Raw genomic sequence first — 21,825 nt, forward strand, 5'->3', positions numbered from 1 at the left:
TCAGGGTGAGCTAGTTGCTCACGGCTGTGTCACCAGCAGGGAAAAGCACACATGGGTGGAATGAATGGGGGTGGGGAGAGCTGCTGTGCCCTATTTACACTGCTGTCCGTCTCGACTGAGCCTGGATTCTTATAATATATTATTTCAAGGCAAGCTTTTGTTTTGTTTTGTTTTGATGGTATTGGAGTTTGAACTCGGGTCCTTGCATTTGCTAGGCAGGCGCTCTACCACTTGAGCCACATCTGCAGCCCTTCTTTTTGTTTTTTCAAGCATAAATAAGAATGTGTATACCTAGTGTTCCTCACCTTGCTTTTTTCTCACTTCGTGGTATGGCTGGAGAAAAGCTCTCCCATCGGTATACACAAGGCACAAGTATTGGCTTTGTTTTGGTGGCGCTGGTGTTTGACTTCAGGGCTTTGGTACTTGCTAGGCAGAAGTTCTCCTTGAGCCTCCATGTTTTTTATTAGGAAATATACATACAGAGGGACGAACCTTATGGACACACATACATTGAAGCAAATAATCAAGTGAACACCCAGGGAACTGATTTCAATTTGGCTGGGATGTAGCTCGAGTAGGTGTGTGCTTTGCCTTGTGCTAAGCACCAAAAAAGAGGGAGGCTCTCTGCTTCCTCAGGGGGGACTGGGTCCTCCGCCTCCTCCTCCCCTTCCCGGATGGGCTTGTTAATTTTTCCAGTGTTGGGGATGGGGTCTCCCTAACTTTGTCCAGGCTGACCTTGAACTGGTGATCCTCCTGCCTCAGCCACCAGCGTAGCCGAAACTACAGGTGTGTACTACCACACCTGGCTCCCTAGAAGGGTTCTAGGAGAGGCTCAGACCACCTGGGGTCGTGTGAGATATTATAGACCAGATGTATGGCAGAGAGCAAAAGATACTCCCAATAACATTGGCTTTCAACACATCCTGATTCCTCTCCTGAGTCTGTACCAGTCAACTCCACCATGACAGGTGAGCAGAGAAGTGAATGACAGGACAGCTCCGTGACCTCATGTAGAAAGTGATAAAAACCTTTATTGCAGCTTCTCTGAGTACAGCTGTTTGTAATGTGAGGACCATCTTGGAATGTGCAAAGGGGCCAGGATGAAGGAAGCCACTGCTGTGAGGGTTGGCCACCCCCAGGGAGTCCAACCACCCCCAGAACTCTTGCTGTGGCCACCCGCAGGGGCCACCTCTGGCCAGTAGGGAGCCTAAGAGAGGCTGCCAGGGGAGGCAGCTCAGGGCACCATGTGCCACCACTTGAAGGTGAAGGGCTTCCTGCGCACATTGGTGCCACAGTGGACCTCCCCGTGCAGGACGTGGTAGGCATAGAAATCGTCAATGAAGGTGCAGTGCAGGCCGAGCGGCTCCAGCAGGGAACGCACCTTCTCTTCCAGGCAGCAGCGGCCATTGATGAGGGGCCCAAAGGGCTTGGGGATGCCCAGGTGCTTCCCCAGCACCAGCATGTTCACCTGCAGAGAAGGGGGGCCTGGGTCAGAGGCGCAGTGTGCAGCCCTTGTGGTCATCCAAGTGTCCCCTCCCTCCTCTGACCTTCAGACACAAGAGCCCCACTTTACAGGTGAGGCTGAGGTCTGGCAGATCAAGTGAGTCCTCCGAGGCATCCAGGGAGTGTGGAGCTTACACACTCTGCTGGACTTTAGGGTCCAAGCTCTTAACACAGAGCTGTCCTTCCCACTGGCCACCTTCTGCAAAACTCCATCACTGGCGGCCCAGCTCTGCAAATCTGACCGTGAGCCCCTGAACTCTGACACAGTCACTCCTTCTCCAGGCTCCCATAACTCCCAGAATGGTGGCCAGCACACAGTAGGCACCTGCTAGTTGTCCACTGCTGTAGCCTCCACGTGAATGACAGTGACAACTGTCTCCTCTGTTCCACCAGGAAGTGGAAGGTTAAGAATATTGACTGGGCCAGTGTGGATTTGAATACCAGCTCTGCTCCTGATAGCTGTGTGACCTTAGGTCACCTCCCCTCTCTGAGCCTCATCAGCAAAATGAACCCAAATGTCTGTGACTATGACAGGTAGAGAAGAACAGGTATGCACGGCACGGTGCTGGCACACAGTAGGTGCACAGCCACCATCTGTAGGTCGTGAGTCCTCTAAGGGGCATCTCATTCTTTGTCACAGATGTCCTCTACCTGCTCTGCATAGGCTCCTGAGAACCGGTCCTGTCTTACGCTCAGGTTCCCTTGAGGGGCCTCCAACAAGGCAGGCGAACAGCCAGGCTTCCTCAGGCGGGTCGCTCCCCTGAGCTGCCTTATCCCCAGGCATCGGCGACCACTGTATATCGTGCAAGAAGCCCTTGAGGCCAAACAGTGTTATCCAAAGTACCAGGGTGGGGTGACGCCAGCTTCCTTTAGGCCAAGGCAGGCTTCATTTAAAATAGAATTTTCTGTGGCAGCACAATGCACACAAGAGATGTTCCGAGGCACCAGATCTGAGGCACTGCCTTGGAACCTCTGGGTCCAGGGGAACCCAGTTTGAAAGCTGCTGTATAGGGCTTGCTGACACCTTCCTGGGCTGCGAACTCCAGCCCGAAGAACTGGGTGCAGTCTGCAGCTGGCCCGAGGGTGCTCTTTGAGGAGAAGGAAGCCCAGGCCAGGCCTGGTCCAGGTATAGTAGGTCACATCAGGATCGTGCTGGGGTCACAGTTGAGTCCTGGACAAAGTGAATCCAGCCCCAGCCAGTCTAAGGCATCTTCTCTTCATGGCGCCTGGTGTGACCTGAGGACACCTTGTCTGTGGCATGACCCCTGCCTGTCCCTGATCCCTGCAGGGAAGGTGGGGAACCTCAGAGCCAGTGGGGTCAGCGCTTGGGCCTGAAGCCCTGCTCTGCTCCCATCTCTCGCAGCTGTGTGTTCTGTGCACAGACCTCACCTCTGCACCTTATCTGGGACGCAGAGATGACCACAGTGACCCTGGCCTTGTTGTGGAATCTGTGCGAGGCCCAGCAAACCCTGAGGTAACAGAGCCAAGCCTCGTGCCACCTCCAGGTTGCTCCCTGGGGATCAAAGCCATTTGCAAAGGACCGGGGGCTGCCACCTCCTCACCATATTTGGGAAGAAGGCTTCGGCCTTGAGGGTCCCTTTGGAGTTCCCCATGAGCTTGAAGAGCTGCGGAATGTCCACGATGTCACCCTCAGCCAGGCCCAGCTCCCGCTTCAGCACGGCACGGTTCCAGTCGATGCAGCGCTGGGGTCAGGGGAATGGGACAGTATGGGGCCAGGGTGCAGGAAGGACTGGGGCTGGGGACAGGTAACGGTGACGGGCACAGAGGGCCACCAGCCAGCTCTCCTGGAGACCTCGTGATCCCCTCCTGCTCTCAGCCTGTGCCAAGCTAGCACACAGCTGTGAAGCTCCTGTCCTGTGGCAGGTGACAGGGCAGGTGACAGGTCTGCCCAGGATTTGACACCTACCTCCACGTAGGAGTTCTCTTCTCTCAGATTCTTGTTTGACAGAATGTCCTTTATTTTTTTCTGTTTTTTTTCTGTCATGGAGAGAAAAGAGAAAAGCATGCAAATGAATTCAGAGGTGGAGTTTGCCTTTTGCCAGGTGCAGTGAGGACTCAGTGTTCCCATCTGTAAAATGGGTGCAGTGAGGGCTCCCAACACACAGGGGTGTGCAAGCAGTGAAAATTCTCACTCAAAATGTTACCCTCATTCCCTGGAATTCTCTTATCTGCAAAGAGAGCCCATTTATAGAGGAGGAAGAAGCGGGGGCTGGGGCACAGCTCAGTGGCAGAGCACTTGTCTAGCGTGTGTGAGACCCCAGGTTCATCCCCAGCAGTGCAAAAAATGAAAAGAAAAAGGAGACAGGTTAGCAGCCGGTTCCGCACACCCTGCTACGTACCAGGTAAAAACAGCCTCTTAACCCAGCCCGCGCCTGTGGAATTTACTGAGAAAAGCATTGCACCCTGGGTCCCTGTCGCACTGAACTGGTGTTTTGGTTTGTTTAGGTTTTGATTGTTTGACGGTACTGGGTTTGAACTTAGAGCCATGCCCCAGCCTTTTTTTTTCCTCTTTTGTGTGGACTGGGGCTTGAACTCATTGCCTACACCTTGAACTATCTCACCAGCCCTTTTTTGTGTAGGGCTTTTTCAAGATAGGGTCTCCCAAACTATCATGCCTGGGCTGGCTTTGAACTGTGATCCTCCTGATTGCTGCCTCCTGAGTAGCTGGGATTACAGGTGTGAGCCACCTGCACCCAGAGTTTTAGGTTATTTTTTTAGATAAAGTCTCACTATTTTTCTGAGCCAACCTGAGACTGAGGTCCTCCAACCTGGGATTATAGCCTGCACCACTACACCTGACCTATTTGTTAAGATTGGGGTCTTGCTAAGTTTTTGCCTGAGCTGGCCTCAAACCTCAATCCTCCTGATCTCTGTCTCCTGACCGCCTGAGATTACAGGCATGAATCACAGTACCTGATCCTCCTCAGGTCCTCAATCACTCTCACTTTCTGCTGCCTCTAAGCCTTTGCATTTGTTGTTCCTTCTGTCTGCAATTTCCTTCTGTCTTTCTCCTTCCTCTTGACTCACTGCCCCATCAGCCTGACCAACTCCTGTTCATCCCTCATGGCCTCTGCCTCCTCCAGGAAGCCCCCCATCGCTCCTGTTGTAGTGGTCTTATTGCCTTTCTGGGAGCTTCTCTGCCCTGTTGGCACAGCATCCCCAGCATCTGGCACAGTGCCTGGTGCCCAATAGGTGGATACTAAACCCGGCAGTAGGAGACCACATGACCCCCATGCAGAAGGACAAGGCAGGGCACACTTACTCTTAACCCCTTCGAAGAGCACAGCCTCGCCGTGGCCCTGCTTCTGCTGCTCCTGAAACAGCCTGTAGCAGGCCCTGGGGCTGGCTAGGAGCAGCCGGAAGCCCTGGGGACAGAGAGCTGGGGTCAGAGGGCTCTGGAGGAGGCTCTGCTGGGAGTGGGGAGTGGGGACAGGATGGGCCAGACACCTTCTCCATCCCCCCCCAGGCACGTGAGGTCGGTACCCCACGCTAGAGGCTGGCCTGGGAGCCCAGGCCGCAGGCACGAGGCAACCCCGGACCATACCTTCCTGTCTGGTGCTGGCGTGAAGCTCAGGAACTCGTCTATGTGGCCCACGAACAGCCAGTCAGAGTAGAGCTTCACGGGGGCCTGCACCTGCTGGGCGTCCAGGAAATCCTGCAGAGCCTGGTGCATATCCCGACTCTCGGTGCTGCAGGGTAAGGACTGTCACCAGGGAGGGCAGGTGGCAGGCGGTGCCCAGGGGCTGGGCTTGGAGAGCAGTGGGAGTCTGCTAGGGAAGGGAGTCAGGACCCTGGACAGCTCTCAGTGCAACCCCCCCCCCCAATCTGAGGTGCTTCAGAATTATTATTCCACTGGGGGAAACCGAGGCACGGTCAGTAAAGACCAGAACCTAGCCTCAGAAAGCACTGCCTGTTGAATCAGCCTAGGTAGGTGTCGTTGTGATGGCTAAACATGCCTTGGGGACATTCTACCCCCAATCTGAGCCTCTCTTTTCTCCCGGGAGGCCCTACGTGATTCAGCCCCTCGCTCTTTTTCTCACTTAGTCTGTTCCGCCCACCCTGGCTTTCTTGATCACACCAATCTCGTTCCTGCCCCAGGGCCTTCGTATGTGCTCTTTCATATGTCAGGACACTCCATCCCAGATCTCCACGTGGCCGTGTTCTCCTTGTCATCAGGCCTCAGCTCGAAAGCCCCTTCCCTAGACAGGCCCTCTCTGGGCTCCCTAATACAGGTCCCATTCCTCTACCCTTCCTTTTTTTTGTCACTATTTGAATTATTTGTTTACCTTTCATGATGAGTCTCTACCAGAGTCAGGGACTTGTCTGTCAAATTCACAGCTGCAACCTTGCTACACAGTAGAGCCTCAGTAAATAATTCACCCCCAGGCAGAACGTAAGTGACAGTGCAGGACTTGAACTCGGGCCCGCTGGGCTCCAGAGCGGTGTTCCTCACCGTGCGCTGGACTCCTCTCCCTCTCCCACTCCCTGACTCCTGGGCTGGCGTGGGTAGGCAAGGCTTCCTCCTTGGTTTCCGCTTTCTGGGGCAGCCTGGGTCCTGTCCCCCACCCCCCCCCCCCGTGCCCTTCCCTCCTTACCTGGGGTAACCACTGTTCCCGATAAGAATCCTGCCCAGTGGGTACTTCTTCTTCCCGACGGTGACTGGGGGGCTCACCTCTAGGTTCCCAAAGGCGTCCAGCCCAGTGACTTCCTCTGTGCAGAGCTCCCGGGTCACATAGCCAAAATTTGGACCCTGAGGTAGGTGAGCAGGCGTGAGAATTAGACACGGGTCCCTGGGTGGAGACAGGGAGGGTGCAAGCTTAAAGATGAACTTGATCACGGGAAGGAATTCCGTGGTGGCGGTGGCAGGTTTGGAGCAGGTGCCGCTGTGATTTCTGGAGTACAGAAGGGACATCAAATCGAGTCACTGGGCAAGGAAAGGGACTCACGTTGGCTGGGTCTCTGGTGCATGCCAGCAGCTTCTTAAAGCTTTGCTTGAGCCACTAACAAAATTTGCAAACTATCACTTCAGTCTTCATTTTGCTGAGGAGAAACTGAGCTCTGGGTGGTGATGGTGACGGGCCAGTTTGTGGAGGGATGGGGATTTGAGCTGCCCCAGTGGCCAGTGCCCCTGGTCCCCATCTTAGAATGGCTGCACCCTCTCCCCACAGGTCTTCATAGGAGGAGCGGGAGACACACCTCACCCCATGCTTGTTTGTGCCTGCTGGAACAAACTGCCAGCAAGACAGAAGCCTAAAATAACACAGGTCTAAAATCAGCTCATGGGCCAAAGTCAAGAGTGGCAGGGCGGCCCCTCCCCATGGCTCTGGAGGACGAACCCCTTTCCTGGCACTTTTCAGTGCCTCGTGGCCACCAGTGCTGTGGCTCCTTCTCCAACCTCTCACAACCTCCCTCTCTCTGCTTCTGTCACCCCATGTCTCTCCCACCAACCCTCTCCTCCTTCCTATCTGGGTCTTAGGGTCACACAGAACCCACCAGGACCCCACCTTCACACCCTTGCAAAGTCTCTCCTGCCAACCAGGGGCATCAGGCCCTGCGATTAGGGCCAGGACATCCTGGAGAGGACCCTGTCAGTGCATCACCCCTGGAAGCTGCACCCCCATACCAGCCACCTACAGATCAGTGCTCTGTACTGGGGCTTCATGGGGCTGTGGACACCCCAAGAGTCGATTCCCGTTGTGTAACCAATGAGAACAGAAGTAGGTGTTGTTCCTGGGAAGACGAGACATCCCCAGGAGGTCTGGGGTTATGTGAATTTAAAATGCACCATTGCCTGTTCCTCTCGCCCCTTCCTCCTACAAGTCTGCTTTCCGCACCTCCACCAGGCCAGTTGCTGTGGCATGGTCTTCGTCACCACGAAGCTGGACTCAAGGGTCGTGCCAGGCCTCGTGTTCTTGCCACCAGTGGTACAAGTCAGCTGGTTGCACCTGTGTTTTTGGCACGCTTTCTGTACTTGGCTTTCAGGACACTGGGCTCTTGGTTACATCCTACCTGGGGTTTAAACCCAGGGCTTAGTGCAGTCAAGTGCTCTACCATGTAAGCTGTGCCCTAGTCCTTTCATTTGTATTTTGTTTTTGAATCAAGGTCTGGATAACTTAGCCCAGGCTGGCCTTGAATTGCTGTCTTCCCGCCTCTGTCTCCCAAATAGCTGGGATTATAGGTATGAACCACCATGTTCGGCTCACTTCCTACCTTGCCATGCTACCTTGGCATGGGGCAGGGACAGGCCCAGTCTGTGGTGTCTTTTGTTCCCTAGTTCTGCTGGCTCCTTGGGTGGTCTCAACTCACCCGTGAAATTCCATCCACAGGCTGTCAGCCTGCATTACACCTCCAGTTTCTCCTTCTCTCCTACCACCGGGCATCTCTGCCAGCTGCCCACCTGCCCCCCACACAGTGCACAGCGACCGATTCTTCATCCCCACCACCAGCCCACTCCCCTGATGGTCATCCCCTCTCAGGGGACAGTGCCTGCCTCTTACTGGTCACAGCCAGCTGCCACCTTTGGCTCATCTCTTTGACACCGGTCAGAAAACTCTGGGGCCCTGACCCACCTCCTCCTGCACCTGCCCTTCCCTGCTGTGCTCCCCACTGCTGCCCCGCCACCATCTACTCTCAGCTCACAGCACCTTATCTCATTACACAATGCTCCTCCCTTTAAGACCCGAGAAGATTCCCAGTATCTCAGATGCTACACTAATCTTTTGTTTGTTTGTTTGTTTTGGCAGTACTGGGGTTTGAACTCAGGGCCTGCCTCACACTTGCTAGGCAGGCGCTCTACCACTTGAGCCACTCTGTCAGCTGTTTTGTGCTGGTTATTTTTGCGATAGTCTTGAGAACTGTTTTCAGTGAAAACAGGGCTGGCTTCAAACCTCAATCTTCCTGATCTCAGCCTCCCAAGGAGTTAGGATTACAGGCTTGAGCTGCCGGTGCCCAGTGGCCAACGAGCTCAGTCTTTTCAGTCGTTTGTGTCGGGCTGATAATAGCAGCATTTTGTTTGAATTCTGTTTAACCTAACAGTGGCATCCTTTATGCCAAGTGTCACCCGTTTCTCACAACAGCGAAATGAAATTTACTAATGTCTCCCAGAAACAATACCACTGTATGTCAGGTTGAGAACCAGCTACCCGCTAGTGACGTGCTAGTGACAGCACGTCAGCCCCAAGCCCAGCCCCTGCCTAGCAGGGCAGGCAGGTGACACAAAGAAAATGAGCAATGCAGAGATTTGTAAGAAAATACTCCAGAAGAAAGGAACAGGGTGCCGGAGTCCACAGTGCTGGGCTGGGTGGGTTTCCTTCGGCATGAGGGAAGGCCCCGACATGGAGACCTGAAAGCCAAGAATAGCCAGCCCCAGAATGGGGAAGAACAGAGGGAATGGCATATGCAAAAGCCCTGTGGTCAGGGAAAGCCAGACACACTTGGAGCATAGGAAGGAGCACAGCAGGGCTGCAGCCAGGTGAGGGACAGGGAGAGTGGCCCATAAGGATGTTGGAGAGACAGGTGATGGTTTGGTTTTTATTCTAATTCTTTCCACTGGGAATGATTTGGGTCAGAATACTGCAGATGTGCCTAGAAGGAACCATGCAGCCTCCCTTCACTCGATGTCATGTGCAGGAAAGAGAGCAACATCTGTGCTGAGGGTCTGTTTTCCGTCCTGCAGGACACTTGAGTTTTTGCTTGTTACATCAGAGAATCCAGCTTTTGTCACACTGAGAAAGTGTAGGAGACGTGGCCACAGAAGGCTGCAGCTGACTGATAGAACCCTGTGCCAAGAAACGGCATGAACTTGACTTCCTGGCCAAGCAACATGGGGAGTTCACAGCGTCTCTCTCCACTGCTCAGCGTAGGGTGTGACCAGGAGGAAGTGTGACCGGTAGCTGACTGCACTGAGTCTCATTCCAAGTCTCCTGAGTGGGCAGGGCTGCCTCCCCTTCCCTGGGGTGCAGAATGCTCCCTGGAAAACCCCATGTCACAACCAGCCCTGTACCCCACACTCCTTCCTCTGCTTTTGCTGGGTGGCAGGGCTCAGTGTGCAGGCTGGAGGTTTCCTGGGAAGGCAGGGAGGCAGGTGGCCCCCTGGAGCTGAGCTGCCCAGGTTTGAATTCTGACTTTTCCACTCCCAGCCTCAGTTTCTTAATCTGCAAAATGGATCCATTGATAACATCTCCAGAGATGGTTGTCAAATTAAATGAGTCAGAGCAGGTAAGAAAGTCAGCACGGGGACTGACAGAGTGCATACTGAATAAATACAACTGTTTATTATTATTATTAATTCTCATTATTATCCTCTGTGCTGAGTTTGCATCAATCTACCAAGCTAGTCAAGCATGACTCACCAATATGTCACCTCCCACCCCCACACATGGAGTCTTTGGCTGATAAAGTCAGACCTAGGAAATCACCACTGATTCTAAAGTCCCCACATCCCCAGTGCAGCCCTTGAAGGCCAAGTCCCACCTAGAAGACCAGGGCCTGCAGCTGGCCATGCCCCCTCAGATAGACCAAGGATGACCACACTGGGCTGGCCATGCAGGGTCATCTCAAGGACAAGCTGAGCTCACCGGTAGCATGTGCTTTGGGAAGTGAAGAGCCAGACCTTGCCAGGCTAATGAGAAAAAAATGACAGGTGCCGCCCACCTGATCCCACTGGAGCAGGAATTTGGCTTTGGGGAGCCGGCTTGGGTTGTGGGTTAGGGGAGATGAGCGGGACCTCAATGTGAGGTTTCTGGTGGCCGAGCCCCTGCCATCATGCAGGTACCTACCATGACACGCTTGATGGGGAAGTCCTTCAGGCCTCTGTCCCTCGGGGAGTCAAAGACCACGGGCAGTGTTTTGTGCGGGGCCTGGATGTACCCGATCTCCATCTCATCCTGGGGGAGGAAGTGGAAGGAGGCTTCGGCCCGCGCTACCCACGTGTTGCACCCAGTAACAGGATGGGGTACGGCTGCCCCCGTTCACCCCTGTGATTGGAGCAAATCCCTGTGTGACACTGTGCACAGCTGGGAAACCACAGATGGCCCTATCCTTCCCGAAGCTGGAGTGGAGGCGACTGAGACTTGTCCCCAGGGACCCCCGTCCTCAAGTGAGAGAGCCAGATTGGCCGGCAGTGAGCACCTGGTGCTGGGGGTGCTGAGGGGGCTGAGATGGCGCAGAAGATGTCCAGGTGGGAGGACTGCTGAGCTGAGCCCAGGTGAGTGACAGCAGCCCTCCCCAAGGCCAGGCAGCAAGGCAGGGGCCAGCCCTGTGGGACTGGGGTTCAGAGGTGAATCTTCTGCATATCCTGCCTCCAGGGCTGGTTCCCCAGCAGGCAGGTGACTAGGGGACCCGTCACTGTCACAAGTCACCAGCAGGTGGAGCTCTCTGCCACCTCCTTGCTTTCAGGTGAAAGACGGTGGGTGGCCATCAGCAGTTTCTCACAGACCAACTAGCATCGCAAAGCTGTAGTGACACAGGAAGGCAGGGTGGCACTTGGGGATTAGAAGGAAGAGGGATGGGAAGTTATGGAGGGGTGGCCTTCAGGCTGGCGTTCGATGATTATGCCTGGGACATGGGCGGTGGGAGTGGGGGGCCCCAGAAAGAAGGCAGGACAGGCAAAGGTTTGGGGATGGGAGCACAGTGAGGGACACAGAGAACAGCTGAAGGGACCCAGTCTGTCTCTGGGGCATTTGGGAGGACACTGGCACAGAAGAAGAATGGCAATGAGGTGTTGCCCACAAGGTGGCAGGCTGGCACCACCAGGCAAGGGAGGCTGTGAGGTTGGGAGGGCCTGAAAGCAAGCTGAGCAGGAGATGGGAGCCATAGAAAGTGCTAGAGGAGAGGAGTGGCCTGCCGAGGATACTCAGGGGCTCCTGCCTCCCTGTCCACCTGAGGAAGCATGGCCAGCGAGGCGCTAAGCTGAGCCCCAGGAGCACAGGGCCCCGAGGTGTCCCTCGACCTTCAGTGCCATCTACCTGCATCCACTGGTCGTCCAAGTTCTCCTCCTCGGGGCACACGGTCAGCTTGCACTTGGCTTTCTTGGCCAGGGCAGTCACCGACTTCAGGAAGTCTTCATTTTCAGAAATCCTAGGAAGAGCAGGAAGGTGGCACCTCACAGCTCTGGGATCTGGCACTCAGGCCTGGGTGGGGGAGGTGACCCAGGGCCCCAGAGCTGCCTGAGGCCTGAACAGAGATTCCTAGTTCATCCTGTCTCTGCTTTTGGGAAACGTCAGCTTCACTGAGTCCTCAGAATAATTGGGGAAGGAGGATGATAGGAGTGTGGGGGGACAGGGGAGCCAAGGTCACTGCTAAGTCCACACCACCTGCAGGCAGCCTGGTTTGAGCCCAGCCATGCTGGCTTCTGGCCTATGTCCTGACCCCAGTGTTACACTCTCCCCACTTCTGCCCCTGAAGCAAATGGAGGAGAGGGTTCCGAGACCCAGAGGGCACCAGAGGCTGTCTGACTGCAGGGGGTGTGCCTGGGCCTTCCCAGAATGGACCCTGTCCCCAGAGACGAGACCTGGCTCAGTGGTCAGCCAGGAAGGTGTATTTAAACACGTCCCCAAGAACTTCTGGCTGGTTTGGGAGGTGACAGGCCATGCTCTGAGGAGATCTAGAAGCCTGGATTGGGGATGAGGGATGGTGGTGTCTGATCCTCCAGGTCTAACAACCTCTGTGGGCCCCCAGGAGCTAGCAGAGGTCTCGTCAGGCCAGGATAGTGACAATAACAGTAGTGACAATTTTTATGGTCCTGAACAAGGCAAAAATTCTCAGTAGGGCAGGAAGTAAGCTTGTCCCATTCATACAGCAAGTGCTGCACCCAGATCTCAGAGCCCTCAACTGGGAGGGGATACATCTTACATCTAAGCCCCAACCCACCAGCACCTCACCTGCACATGTACACCTCCTGGGGGGGCTGGGTGTTGGGTGTCATGATCCAGGGGGCCACCCGGAAGGCCACGCTGTCTTGGAAAAGCAGAGCATCAGGGAGCTCCTGCAGAGGAGGGGAGAGAAGGGGCGTGAGGCAGCCGGGGGCCCACACCTGCCACTTCCCAGCCGGCCTCAGCTCCCCCTTCCCTGTTCCTCCTGGCTTGGCCTACCGGGTCGGATGTGTCCAGCAGGGAGACACCCAGGGAAATGAGCCCCGAGAAGCCAGCATCCGGGAAGGCGAGGCCCTCCACGTAGAAATCCATGCTGTGCTGGCCCCCTGGGAGCTTCAGGCGGTGAGAGGGCTGCTGGGGCCCCAGGACCACCTTGAACCTGGGGGGCAGCTTGCTCCCTAAACAAGATCAGAGCAGGGTCAGGTCTGGGCCCCACTGTGAGAGCCTGATCTCCTTCCTGGTACCAGTCCCTTCCCCTTCCCCCCACATATCACCAGCCAGATTTGTAGGAGAAAGGGATCAAAGGCCCAACTGGGACATTGCTCCCCTGGCTGGGGGTCCAGGAAGGGGATGACTGGCAGTAGAGCCATTCCTGATTTTACATCATTCATTCAGTCATTCATCATTCCTTCCTGAGCAACGACTCTAGCCAGGTCTCAGCTGAATAGGGGATGGGAGCAGGAGGCTACTAATGACACAGTCACTGTCTTCCCGCTCATGCGTGATAGGGAGGAGCAAAGACTTCTATTAAACTACCAGACATGATTAGCATGCTGTGGTGGAGAGAAGCCCCTAGGGCTTCCTGGAGGAGGGGATGTCTAGGTGGAGGCAAGAAGTCAGCGGTAATTACTAGTTGAGACTAGAAGGGAGTCGGTCAAACTGGCCTCACCCATATCCTGGCCACAGAAGCAAAGTCAACATGAGCCCCTGATCTGCCTCTTTGCTCTGCCCTTTCTTCTCTGTCCTCATCTACCCCATGTAGCCTGGGCTAACCCTCAAGCTCTCAATCCTCCTGCCTCAGCCTCTAGAGCGCTGGGATTATAGGCATTTACCACCATACCAGCCTCCATCTACCTCTTTAACCCTTGCAGACTCTGTTCCAGACACGCTGGTCTCTCGGCCTTCCTCAAGCCCACAGCAGGCAAGACCCCACCTCGGGGCCTCTGCCTCTGCCATTCCCTCTGCCTGGGACACCCTTCCCCAAGGTGTCTGCTGGGCTGTGGCTTCTGCTCTAAGGACACCTGAGGGGTGGGAAGAAACCTTTCCTGAGCACCCTCTCTCCACACCCCCGTCTCCATGCTCCACCCCCAACCCCCCAACCCCTCCCTGCCGTGTTCTACACAGCACTAGAAACCATTTGACACACTGCGTGTTCTACTGTCATCCTCCCAGCCCAAGGTGAAAGTGACACGGGGACAGGGACTTTGTCACATTCATAGCTCTGTGTCAGGTGTTTAAAACTGAGCTCACAGCCGGTGCTGTGGGCACTGATTGTCTTTGATTAGCAGAGTGCTTTAGAATAAACGATGGTGTGACACACACGGTCAGCTTGCATTCCCAATCTGTACAGATGAGAGAGAGAGAGAGAGAAAAGGAGAGAGAGAGAGGGTTCCTCAGGAGAAAGCTGAGGTTGCTTCCTTCTCTGAGCTCCCAGCCTGGGACATGACGTTGGTGTGCTTTTCGTCCAGAAAGTAGAGGACAGAGACGTGTGCCTGGCGCACAGCTGTGTCCCTGCTTCTCAGAACCTAGTGCGCACGAGGTGTGTCCCCGCTGCTCAGGGATCCTTGTGACCGGTGCTTCCCTGGCTGGGGCAGGAAAGGCAGGAGGATGGGGACAGTGCTGGGGATGGCAGGTGAAGGCCAGGATGGGACTCACGTGTGACCTGGAACACCCGCACTTTGGACATCTCAGCCTTGCCCACGTGCAGCACCAGCTGATGCTTGCCAAAGAAGTCCTTGGGGGTCTTGGTGCTCAGGATCAGCAGGGACATGTCCTGAAGGTCTGGAAGGAGAAGAGCGTGGCCTGAGATTAGTACCAGGTGCCAGGCACTGCCGGGCTGCCCCTGGCACCAGGCCTGGCCAGCTGCACACAACTGTGTTGTCCAGATGCTCCCTCGGGAGTCCCAGCCACTGCCTTGGCCCCCGGCCTGGGGCGGGTGGGCGATGCGTCTTCCCTAGCCAGCAGAGCGGCTCCCCTAGCATTGAGAGGAGTCCTGCAGAGAGAGACCCTGTACCCCCACCATCCCTGTGCCCCCAAACCTGCCCTCAAATCGGTACGCCTGAAATCAAGTCCCAAGCCTGCTACTGATCAGCTGCAGGGCCTTGGGTGAGTTGCTTAGCTTCTCCTTGTCCCAGTTTCCCCATCTGTTAAGCTTTGTAATGAAGGATTGAATGAGTTGATCATTCTGAAGTGCTCAGAGAACTTCCGGCCTGTGGCAGGGTTTCAGGGGCCACTCTGGTAAGATTTGGGGGTGGCTTTCTTTTTTATTTCAAGTCATAGGTCGAAGGCAAGTGCAGATGTTGGGGGTGAACAGGGACCCAGCATGGAGGCTCCATGTTGGCCCCAGCATTTCTCTAACAGCTGTGTGACCTTGGGCAAGTCACTTGCCCTCTCAGAACACTGTCCATTTCTTCTTCTGTAAAGTGAACGCTAACAAGCGCACGCTTTCAATAGCCCCAATTTCAGATGGCTGAAACAAGGCCATGTGAACAAATGGGCTTCATGAACGGGTGACATCCTCGTCCCCTTCGTTGGCGAAGGGTCTCACCTTTGCTGTTCATCACCTCATCATCTTCAAAGTCCATGGTAGAACATTGGGGGTTGTCCTTGTCACAGTTCACCAGCAGGATGGCGCCTTGTCCACAGGGGCCCCAGGTCCAGGTCCTCTGTGGACACCAGGAGAAAAAGGGTGCGATCAGGAGCCTGAGTGGACACCCTTGGGGGAGGCAGAGCCAGATTCCCTCCCATCTCCCAGCCTTGTGCACCTTGTCTCATTCCCACAAAAAGCAATTCCTGGGTCCCAAGAGTGGATTTTTGCCTGTTCTAAAAGTCATAAACTAGTTCACCCCAAATGCAGATCAGCCATTAAAAAAAAAAAAAAGGAGCCCAAGAAAGTCAAGTAGATTTTCACAGCTTTTTAAAAACTGTTGGCATGACAAACCAAAGGGAGCCAAATATCTGTAAGTCAAGATTTTAATCTGAGTAGTTACTGTGTGTGAACTCTAACTACTGGTTCCCCCAAAGCCTGGGCGCTATTCTTAGCAGCCAGTTACCATTGAGCAACATGAAGGCAAATTGTGCGGCCCTGCCCTGGGGGGGAGAGCCATGACTGTGTTCACAGGAGTGATGACTGTGTTCAAAGAGAGTGCTTGCCCCAGGAGGGTGGGACGGGAGGGATGACACCCTTACAGTGGCCATTCTTTCTCACACTTAATTTTTTTTCAGTGTTGGGGAGGGAACCCAGGGCCTCGATCATGCTAGACAAAGACTCTACCATGAGCTACACCCCCAGACCCTTCCCCACATTTTTAACTGACCCCACAAGGGACCTCAGTCCTTTTACAAGTTGAAACCTAAGTTACGCCCAGGCCACCAGCAAAAAAAAAAAAAGTATGAACCCCAGGTTGTCTTAAGGACCCTTCTGCACCCCTCACCACCCTATCCTTCAACACCTCCCACTGCCTGCCTTCCTTTCTCTGCTCCTCATCCCTGCAGGTGGCACAGTGGTAATCTGTCCCAACTGTCATTAAAGTCTGGGGTGGGCAGTTCTGAGCCAGAGCCTCACCTGTCTACTGATTTTTTTTCTCTGCTGTGTGTTAACCGAGTGACTTATATTTCAGCTTATAGGCCCACACATTCCATGGATCCACAATCGGTCTTTAAAAATGATGAGAAATACAGAAATCAAAATGTCACCAGTGACTGTTGCTATTGTTGCTGCTGTGTTGTTTTTATGAGAAAGGGCCTCACTATTCAGTCTACGCTGGCTTTGAACTCGCAATCCTCCTGCCTCACCCTCCCATGTACTGGTAATACAGGCGTGTGCCACCAGGCCTTGTTCATTTTCTTCTTTGTCTTCTTAAATTGTGTCTCTTACAGTTAGCATGGGACACGGGACACGTTGCTGTTCACATCACCACCACAAGGGGCACCACAGGGGAAGAGCATTCGGGTGCAGGTTACCTGATTTTTCACGGCTCTGGTCAGCTTCACGCTGCCGGTGCGGGTGATGTCTGCGCACAGGGAGATTTCTGAAATCCCGCGAGTAAGAGGAGAGGGTTGGTGAGGTGTCCAGCAGGGCTTGCAGCCTGGCCCCGATGGACAGATCCTTTCCCTGAGCCTGCATTTAAGGATGGAGCCCTCCTCCTTCAGAGGGGACAGGGGCCCAAGATACCCCTGCCCTGTCCCCACAAAGTGTGGCAACCACTCAGAGACAGAGCTGGGGCTTCAGCCATTCTGCCCTGCTTCAGGGGGGCCATGGATGTGATGCCAACGGGACCCTGCGCTCGAGTCACCCCCAGGGGCCTCAGAAAGAATTCCTAGTCACCCCAGTGAAGGGTCCTCGTGGAGCTCCTGCAAGGACACCTTGCCAGGCTCTCCACCTCGGGGTGGGGGACCCAGTGGTTACATCGACTCCACCTGCTCTTTGTGTGACATGTGTCTCTGCACCAGGGGACAAATCGCAGCCCTAATACCCGATTGCATCCAAAAGGCATGGCTGAGAAAGCATGTTTGTTTAGGAATCCTTTCTCCCCATCAGAATGTGTGACCAAGCTGTCATTCCAACAGTAGACCTGAACACCTGTCAGCATGTCCCCAGGGACCTTTGTCCCATGTGAAACTACACAAATGACAGTTTATATTACGCTGCGTGTTAGTGTAAGGAAAAGGCAGCATGGGTCTTGGTGGCTGGGACCTTCACTAACTAGCTGCGACCTCAGACAAACCTGTCTACTTCTTGTGCCTCAGTTTCCCTGCCTGTAAAATGGGTAATAGCGCCAAGCTTACTGGAATGTCATAAGAATTAAGCACCTGGCAGAGAGTAAGTGTGATCTCATTATTTAAATTGTAATCAAGAACAAAATTCATTAATGAAATGAAACCTGAAGGTTTCACCTATTTATGCATTTAACACACACTTAAATAAAAATAAGATATTTTTCAGGAAGAGATCAAATTAAAAATGGATTTTATTTGTATTATTTATTTAGCATTATTTTTTTTTCTTAGATATAGGGTGTTACTACGTTGTCCAGGCTGGCCACATTGAGCTCTTGGATTCAAGCAATCCTAAAAATAGATTTTATTTAAAGAAGAACATTAAATAGGTCTCAGAACATGAATATAGATGGATTAAATAATGGAATTAGGGGAACATGGTCTGTATTATTATATAGAACAGAATCATCATTTACTTTGGTTATAAATATTGGAGGTGTCAAAAAGGTATGGGGGAGGGGAGTGAAGGAGAAGGACGGAGGAGGTGAATTTCACTAAGATATGCTGTAAGCACTTTCGTAAATGTCACAATGTACCCCAACAATAACAAAAATAAAAGTAAATTAAAACAAACAAGCAAAACACAAAACAAACAAAGGTATGGGGCATGTGTACTGAAAAGCCACACCCACTTCCTAACCTGAGAAGTAAGTTCTTAGGATGCAATTAGAGCTCCTGCACCCCCTTTCTTGGTGGCTCACACACTGGGAATGGGACATTCATGACCTACCAGATGTACCACTATCTAGAATTGTCTTTTTTCTTTGCTCACTCTAAAATTAACTCTAGGTGTAGTTTATCCAGGGGAACCATGCTGCAGGGGTGTGTGAAGGGGAGAGAGGCAACACTCAGAACCCTGGTCATCACTTACCCACCCCAGTGAGGTAGAGCAGGGCTTGGACCTGGGAGGTCTTGGGTCCATAGTATAAAATTTGAACCTATAAGACATCAAAGGACCATTACAAGACACAGGAGGACTTCTCTTAGTCATTCAACAAACAGGGACTGGACCCCTGCTAGGTGCCAGTTCAGCTCAGCTTAACTCAGCTCAGACAACTGTGACGCTGTAGAAGAACATACTATGGGAACTCAGAAATGGAGGGACTCACGCTGCCTGAGAAGGGGATTGGGGTTCCAGGAAGAGGTGTACCTTGACAGGAAGGGGAGTAGAGGCTCAGCAGCTGGAGGTAGGGTGGGAGAGGCATGAGAGAGAGAAGGAGAGAGAGAGAGGGAGGGAGGGAGCAAGAAAGAGAGGGGGGGAGAGAGAGAGAGAGAGAGAGAGCCATAGGGCACAGAAACAGACTCCTTCGAGCAGAAGGGTCAGCCCTCAGGCCCCCTCCTGTGGGGATCTGGGGAGCAGGAGCTGCATGGGTGCCGGATGAAGAAACAACAACCCCCTTTGTACCTTAAAAGCAACTGAGGCCAATAGGAGAAGGGGACCAGGAACTAAAGAAAAGGTGAGATCAAAAAGAATTAACCTAGAAGGTAACACCCATGCACAGGAAATCAATGTGAGTCAATGCCCTGTATAGCTATCCTTATCTCAACCAGCAAAAACCCTTGTTCCTTCCTGTTATTGCTTATACTCTCTCTACAACAAAATTAGAGATAAGGGCAAAATAGTTTCTGCCGGGTATGGAGGGGGTGGGGGGAGAGGGAGGGGGTGGGGGCAGGGGGGAGAAATGACCCAAGCATTGTATGCACATGTGAATAATAAAACAATAAAAAAAAAAAAACCCTTAGTCTTAGGTGCAAAATCCAGGGGGGACTGCAAGGGTAGCTCAGTGGTACCCTTGGGGAGGGCGGGGCACACCCAAGCAAGATGGCTTGCTTAAAACCCAAGTTCTCTGCCAACAGAAAAGTTGCTCCTGGGGGGTCAGTGTCCTTAGACACTGGGGACCCAGGGAAATGCCACAGTGCCATCACCTGTCGTCTGGAGAATGGCTTTGGCCTTCTGTGCTGGTTCTCTGCCTTTAGTCTGCACAGCAGCCAAGGGGCCTTTCATTGGTGGAACTGGAGTTTGAACTCAGAGCTTCCTGCTTGCAAAGCAGGTGCTCAACCACTTGAGTCATGCCTCCAGTCCATTTTGCTCTGCTTATTTTGGAGATGGGGTCCATCTCCAGCCCAGGTTGGCCTCGAACCTGGATCCTCCCGAACTCAGCCTCCCAGTAGCTAGGATTACAGGTGTGAGCCACTGGTGCCTGGTTCACTGGAACTTTTCTAAATTACAAATGCCTACCTGTGACTCGCTGGCTGAAAACTTTTCTGTGGCTTCCTGATGCCCTCAGAAAATGACATCCCTGATGCCAAACCCTTTATATGGGCTCCTTTCCCCCTCACCTCCCTTTCTGCCCCCTCCTTGTCATACAGAACTTCCTCAGTTTTCCCAACATGTGTCTCTTCCTATTCTAGAGCAGTGTGTCCACAGCCATCTGACTCCTGTAATTCTCACCCTCTTTCCCTCGTTCAGGGCAGTCTTTTGTACCATCCTGCAGTTTGCCACTTCTTCCAGGAAATTTTTCCCTGACCACACATGCCTGGATACTCAAGCTCACTTGTGTTCCTATGGCAGGGGAACCATGTTTCATTCCCAGGGAAGAGTCTGCTTGGCTTGTTCCTCCAGGAACAGTGGCTTTTGGCTTTGATCCCAGTGGGAACCCTAGAGGGTCTCATGGGGATCATCTATAGTCAGAGCAAGGTATAGTAAGCTCAATGGTGGTCCCCAAAGAGTAAGGGTCATGTCCTCATTCCTGAAATCTGTGAATGTGATCTTGTTTGAGGGTAAAAAAGGGGGTTGCAGATGTAAATTAAGGATCACCTTGGATTATTCAGGTGGGCTCTAAATTCAATGACAAGTGTCCTTATAAGAGAGGCAGAGGGAGAAGACAGAGAAAGGGAGGAGGCAGTGTGACCATGGAGACAGTGTAGTGGTGCCACCACGCATATGGGATGCTGACTGCCACCAGAAGGAAGCCAGAAGAGGTCAAAAGTTGACCCCCCCACCCCCACCCTAGAGCAATGTTACCTGATATCCCATGACGGCTGCAGCCTGTCTTTCTTATTTCTATGTTCCCAGGGCCTGGCAGCACCTGACATGAGCTACGGGCTTATTAACACATGCCAAATGGATGAATTTAATTAAGACCTTGACCTCCACAAACCCCTGGCACTAGGACACTAGGGTGAAGGAGCCATCGTGAGCTTTTCCAGAGGGGAAGAGGCTCTTCTGGGGTTGATGTAGCTGCTGCCTGACTGACATCTTTCCACACTTCCACCCCACAGTTGTCACTCTCACCTTCTGGTCATCTGTGCTACTACTGGCAGCTTTCATCTGCACGGTCACCTGCAGCTCAGGGTCCAGGGGCCATTTGGAGGAACCTGTGGAATTCTTCTTGGCTGGAGGGCTGTAGGCCACCTCCACAACCACTCCTGAGGAGGCAGTGATGCTGAAGGACGTGCAGTCTTCAGGGGCAGAGCTGTGGGAGGACAGGGGAGGCAGAGGCGCCAGTGAGGAAGAGCCAGGCCCACCCAGACTCTCCCTGCCTTCCCTCCTTTTCCCAGTAGCTGTAAACACCAGGCCATGCTTACTCTCACTGTGGAGTGAGTACAGTTAGGTTGCTGGAGGTAATGAGAGTTCAAGAAAATCCCTTGACCTGGAGACCTTGCACTTGAACTAGAAAGACAGTAGAGGATGTGCACATCAAAGACACAGACACACACACGTGTGAGCACACACACACATACGTGTGAGCACACACACACGTGTGAGCACACACACACACATGTGAGCAGACACACAGAGCAGTGTTGTCACGCATCTCTAAAGCATCACACAGACTTCTGCTTCTGGAACTGTGGCAGACCAGATATTCTTTCTCTTACAGAACAATTAGGTCTTGTATAAAACATACTTTTTAAAGCACATGAGAAGTGATAGGACTCTCCAGAGACTAGCCTTCTCTGTGCACCCACTCATCACATGCATGAGAGCCCATGATCACATGCTGTAGTCTTTGGAGAAGACCACCAGAGACCATCCAAAGGAGAGTTGTGGTGGATATATTAGTACTGGACAAAATAAATTAATAGACAAAACCACATTATTATCAGTAGAGAAGATCACAACCTAATGGGGTAAAAGTCAACTCACCTATAAGATATCCTCAACTTGTATGCACCTAATAACAACATCAATACATAAAGCAAAGGAAGAAGTATGTGACTACCCAGAAAGGAATGATAATGAAACCAAAAGCAGACTCGTCAGTAGGAACAATAAAATATCAGAGACAGTTGAGTAATATAGTGTCATAGTATTTTGAGAAAATAGCCATTAACCTAGAATTGTGCAATCCCCCAAAATAATTTAATCAAGATTTTCAGATGAACAAAAACTGATATTTTAAAATCAACAGACTCGGAGACCCTGGCT

The 21,825-nt window shown here is 53.0% G+C and overlaps 1 protein-coding gene across 4 annotated transcripts in view; it reads right to left on the reverse strand.

Moving 5' to 3' along the window:
- Nucleotides 1-425: 425 nt before the first annotated feature.
- Padi4 (peptidyl arginine deiminase 4) overlaps nucleotides 426-21,825 on the reverse strand; it is a 30,443-nt gene continuing 9,043 nt past the window's right edge. The window contains exons 3-17 of one of the 4 annotated variants that reach the window (XM_074081212.1): nucleotides 20,689-20,869; nucleotides 18,265-18,331; nucleotides 16,578-16,645; nucleotides 15,163-15,280; nucleotides 14,271-14,396; nucleotides 12,615-12,793; nucleotides 12,405-12,508; nucleotides 11,490-11,601; nucleotides 10,302-10,409; nucleotides 6,120-6,274; nucleotides 5,069-5,213; nucleotides 4,787-4,889; nucleotides 3,431-3,501; nucleotides 3,066-3,206; nucleotides 426-1,468 (exon numbers count right to left, since the gene is read on the reverse strand). In XM_074081212.1, the coding sequence (XP_073937313.1) occupies nucleotides 1,235-1,468; nucleotides 3,066-3,206; nucleotides 3,431-3,501; nucleotides 4,787-4,889; nucleotides 5,069-5,213; nucleotides 6,120-6,274; nucleotides 10,302-10,409; nucleotides 11,490-11,601; nucleotides 12,405-12,508; nucleotides 12,615-12,793; nucleotides 14,271-14,396; nucleotides 15,163-15,280; nucleotides 16,578-16,645; nucleotides 18,265-18,331; nucleotides 20,689-20,724 (1,767 nt within the window). In that variant the 5' untranslated portion in view covers nucleotides 20,725-20,869 and the 3' untranslated portion in view covers nucleotides 426-1,234. The remainder of the gene's footprint in view (nucleotides 1,469-3,065; nucleotides 3,207-3,430; nucleotides 3,502-4,786; nucleotides 4,890-5,068; nucleotides 5,214-6,119; nucleotides 6,275-10,301; nucleotides 10,410-11,489; nucleotides 11,602-12,404; nucleotides 12,509-12,614; nucleotides 12,794-14,270; nucleotides 14,397-15,162; nucleotides 15,281-16,577; nucleotides 16,646-18,264; nucleotides 18,332-20,688; nucleotides 20,870-21,825) is intronic. The other 3 variants (XM_074081210.1, XM_020170471.2, XM_074081211.1) reach the window with 3 other exon arrangements.

Source organism: Castor canadensis, chromosome 7 (genome assembly GCF_047511655.1).
Source record: "Castor canadensis chromosome 7, mCasCan1.hap1v2, whole genome shotgun sequence".
Taxonomy (NCBI): Eukaryota; Metazoa; Chordata; class Mammalia; order Rodentia; family Castoridae; genus Castor; species Castor canadensis.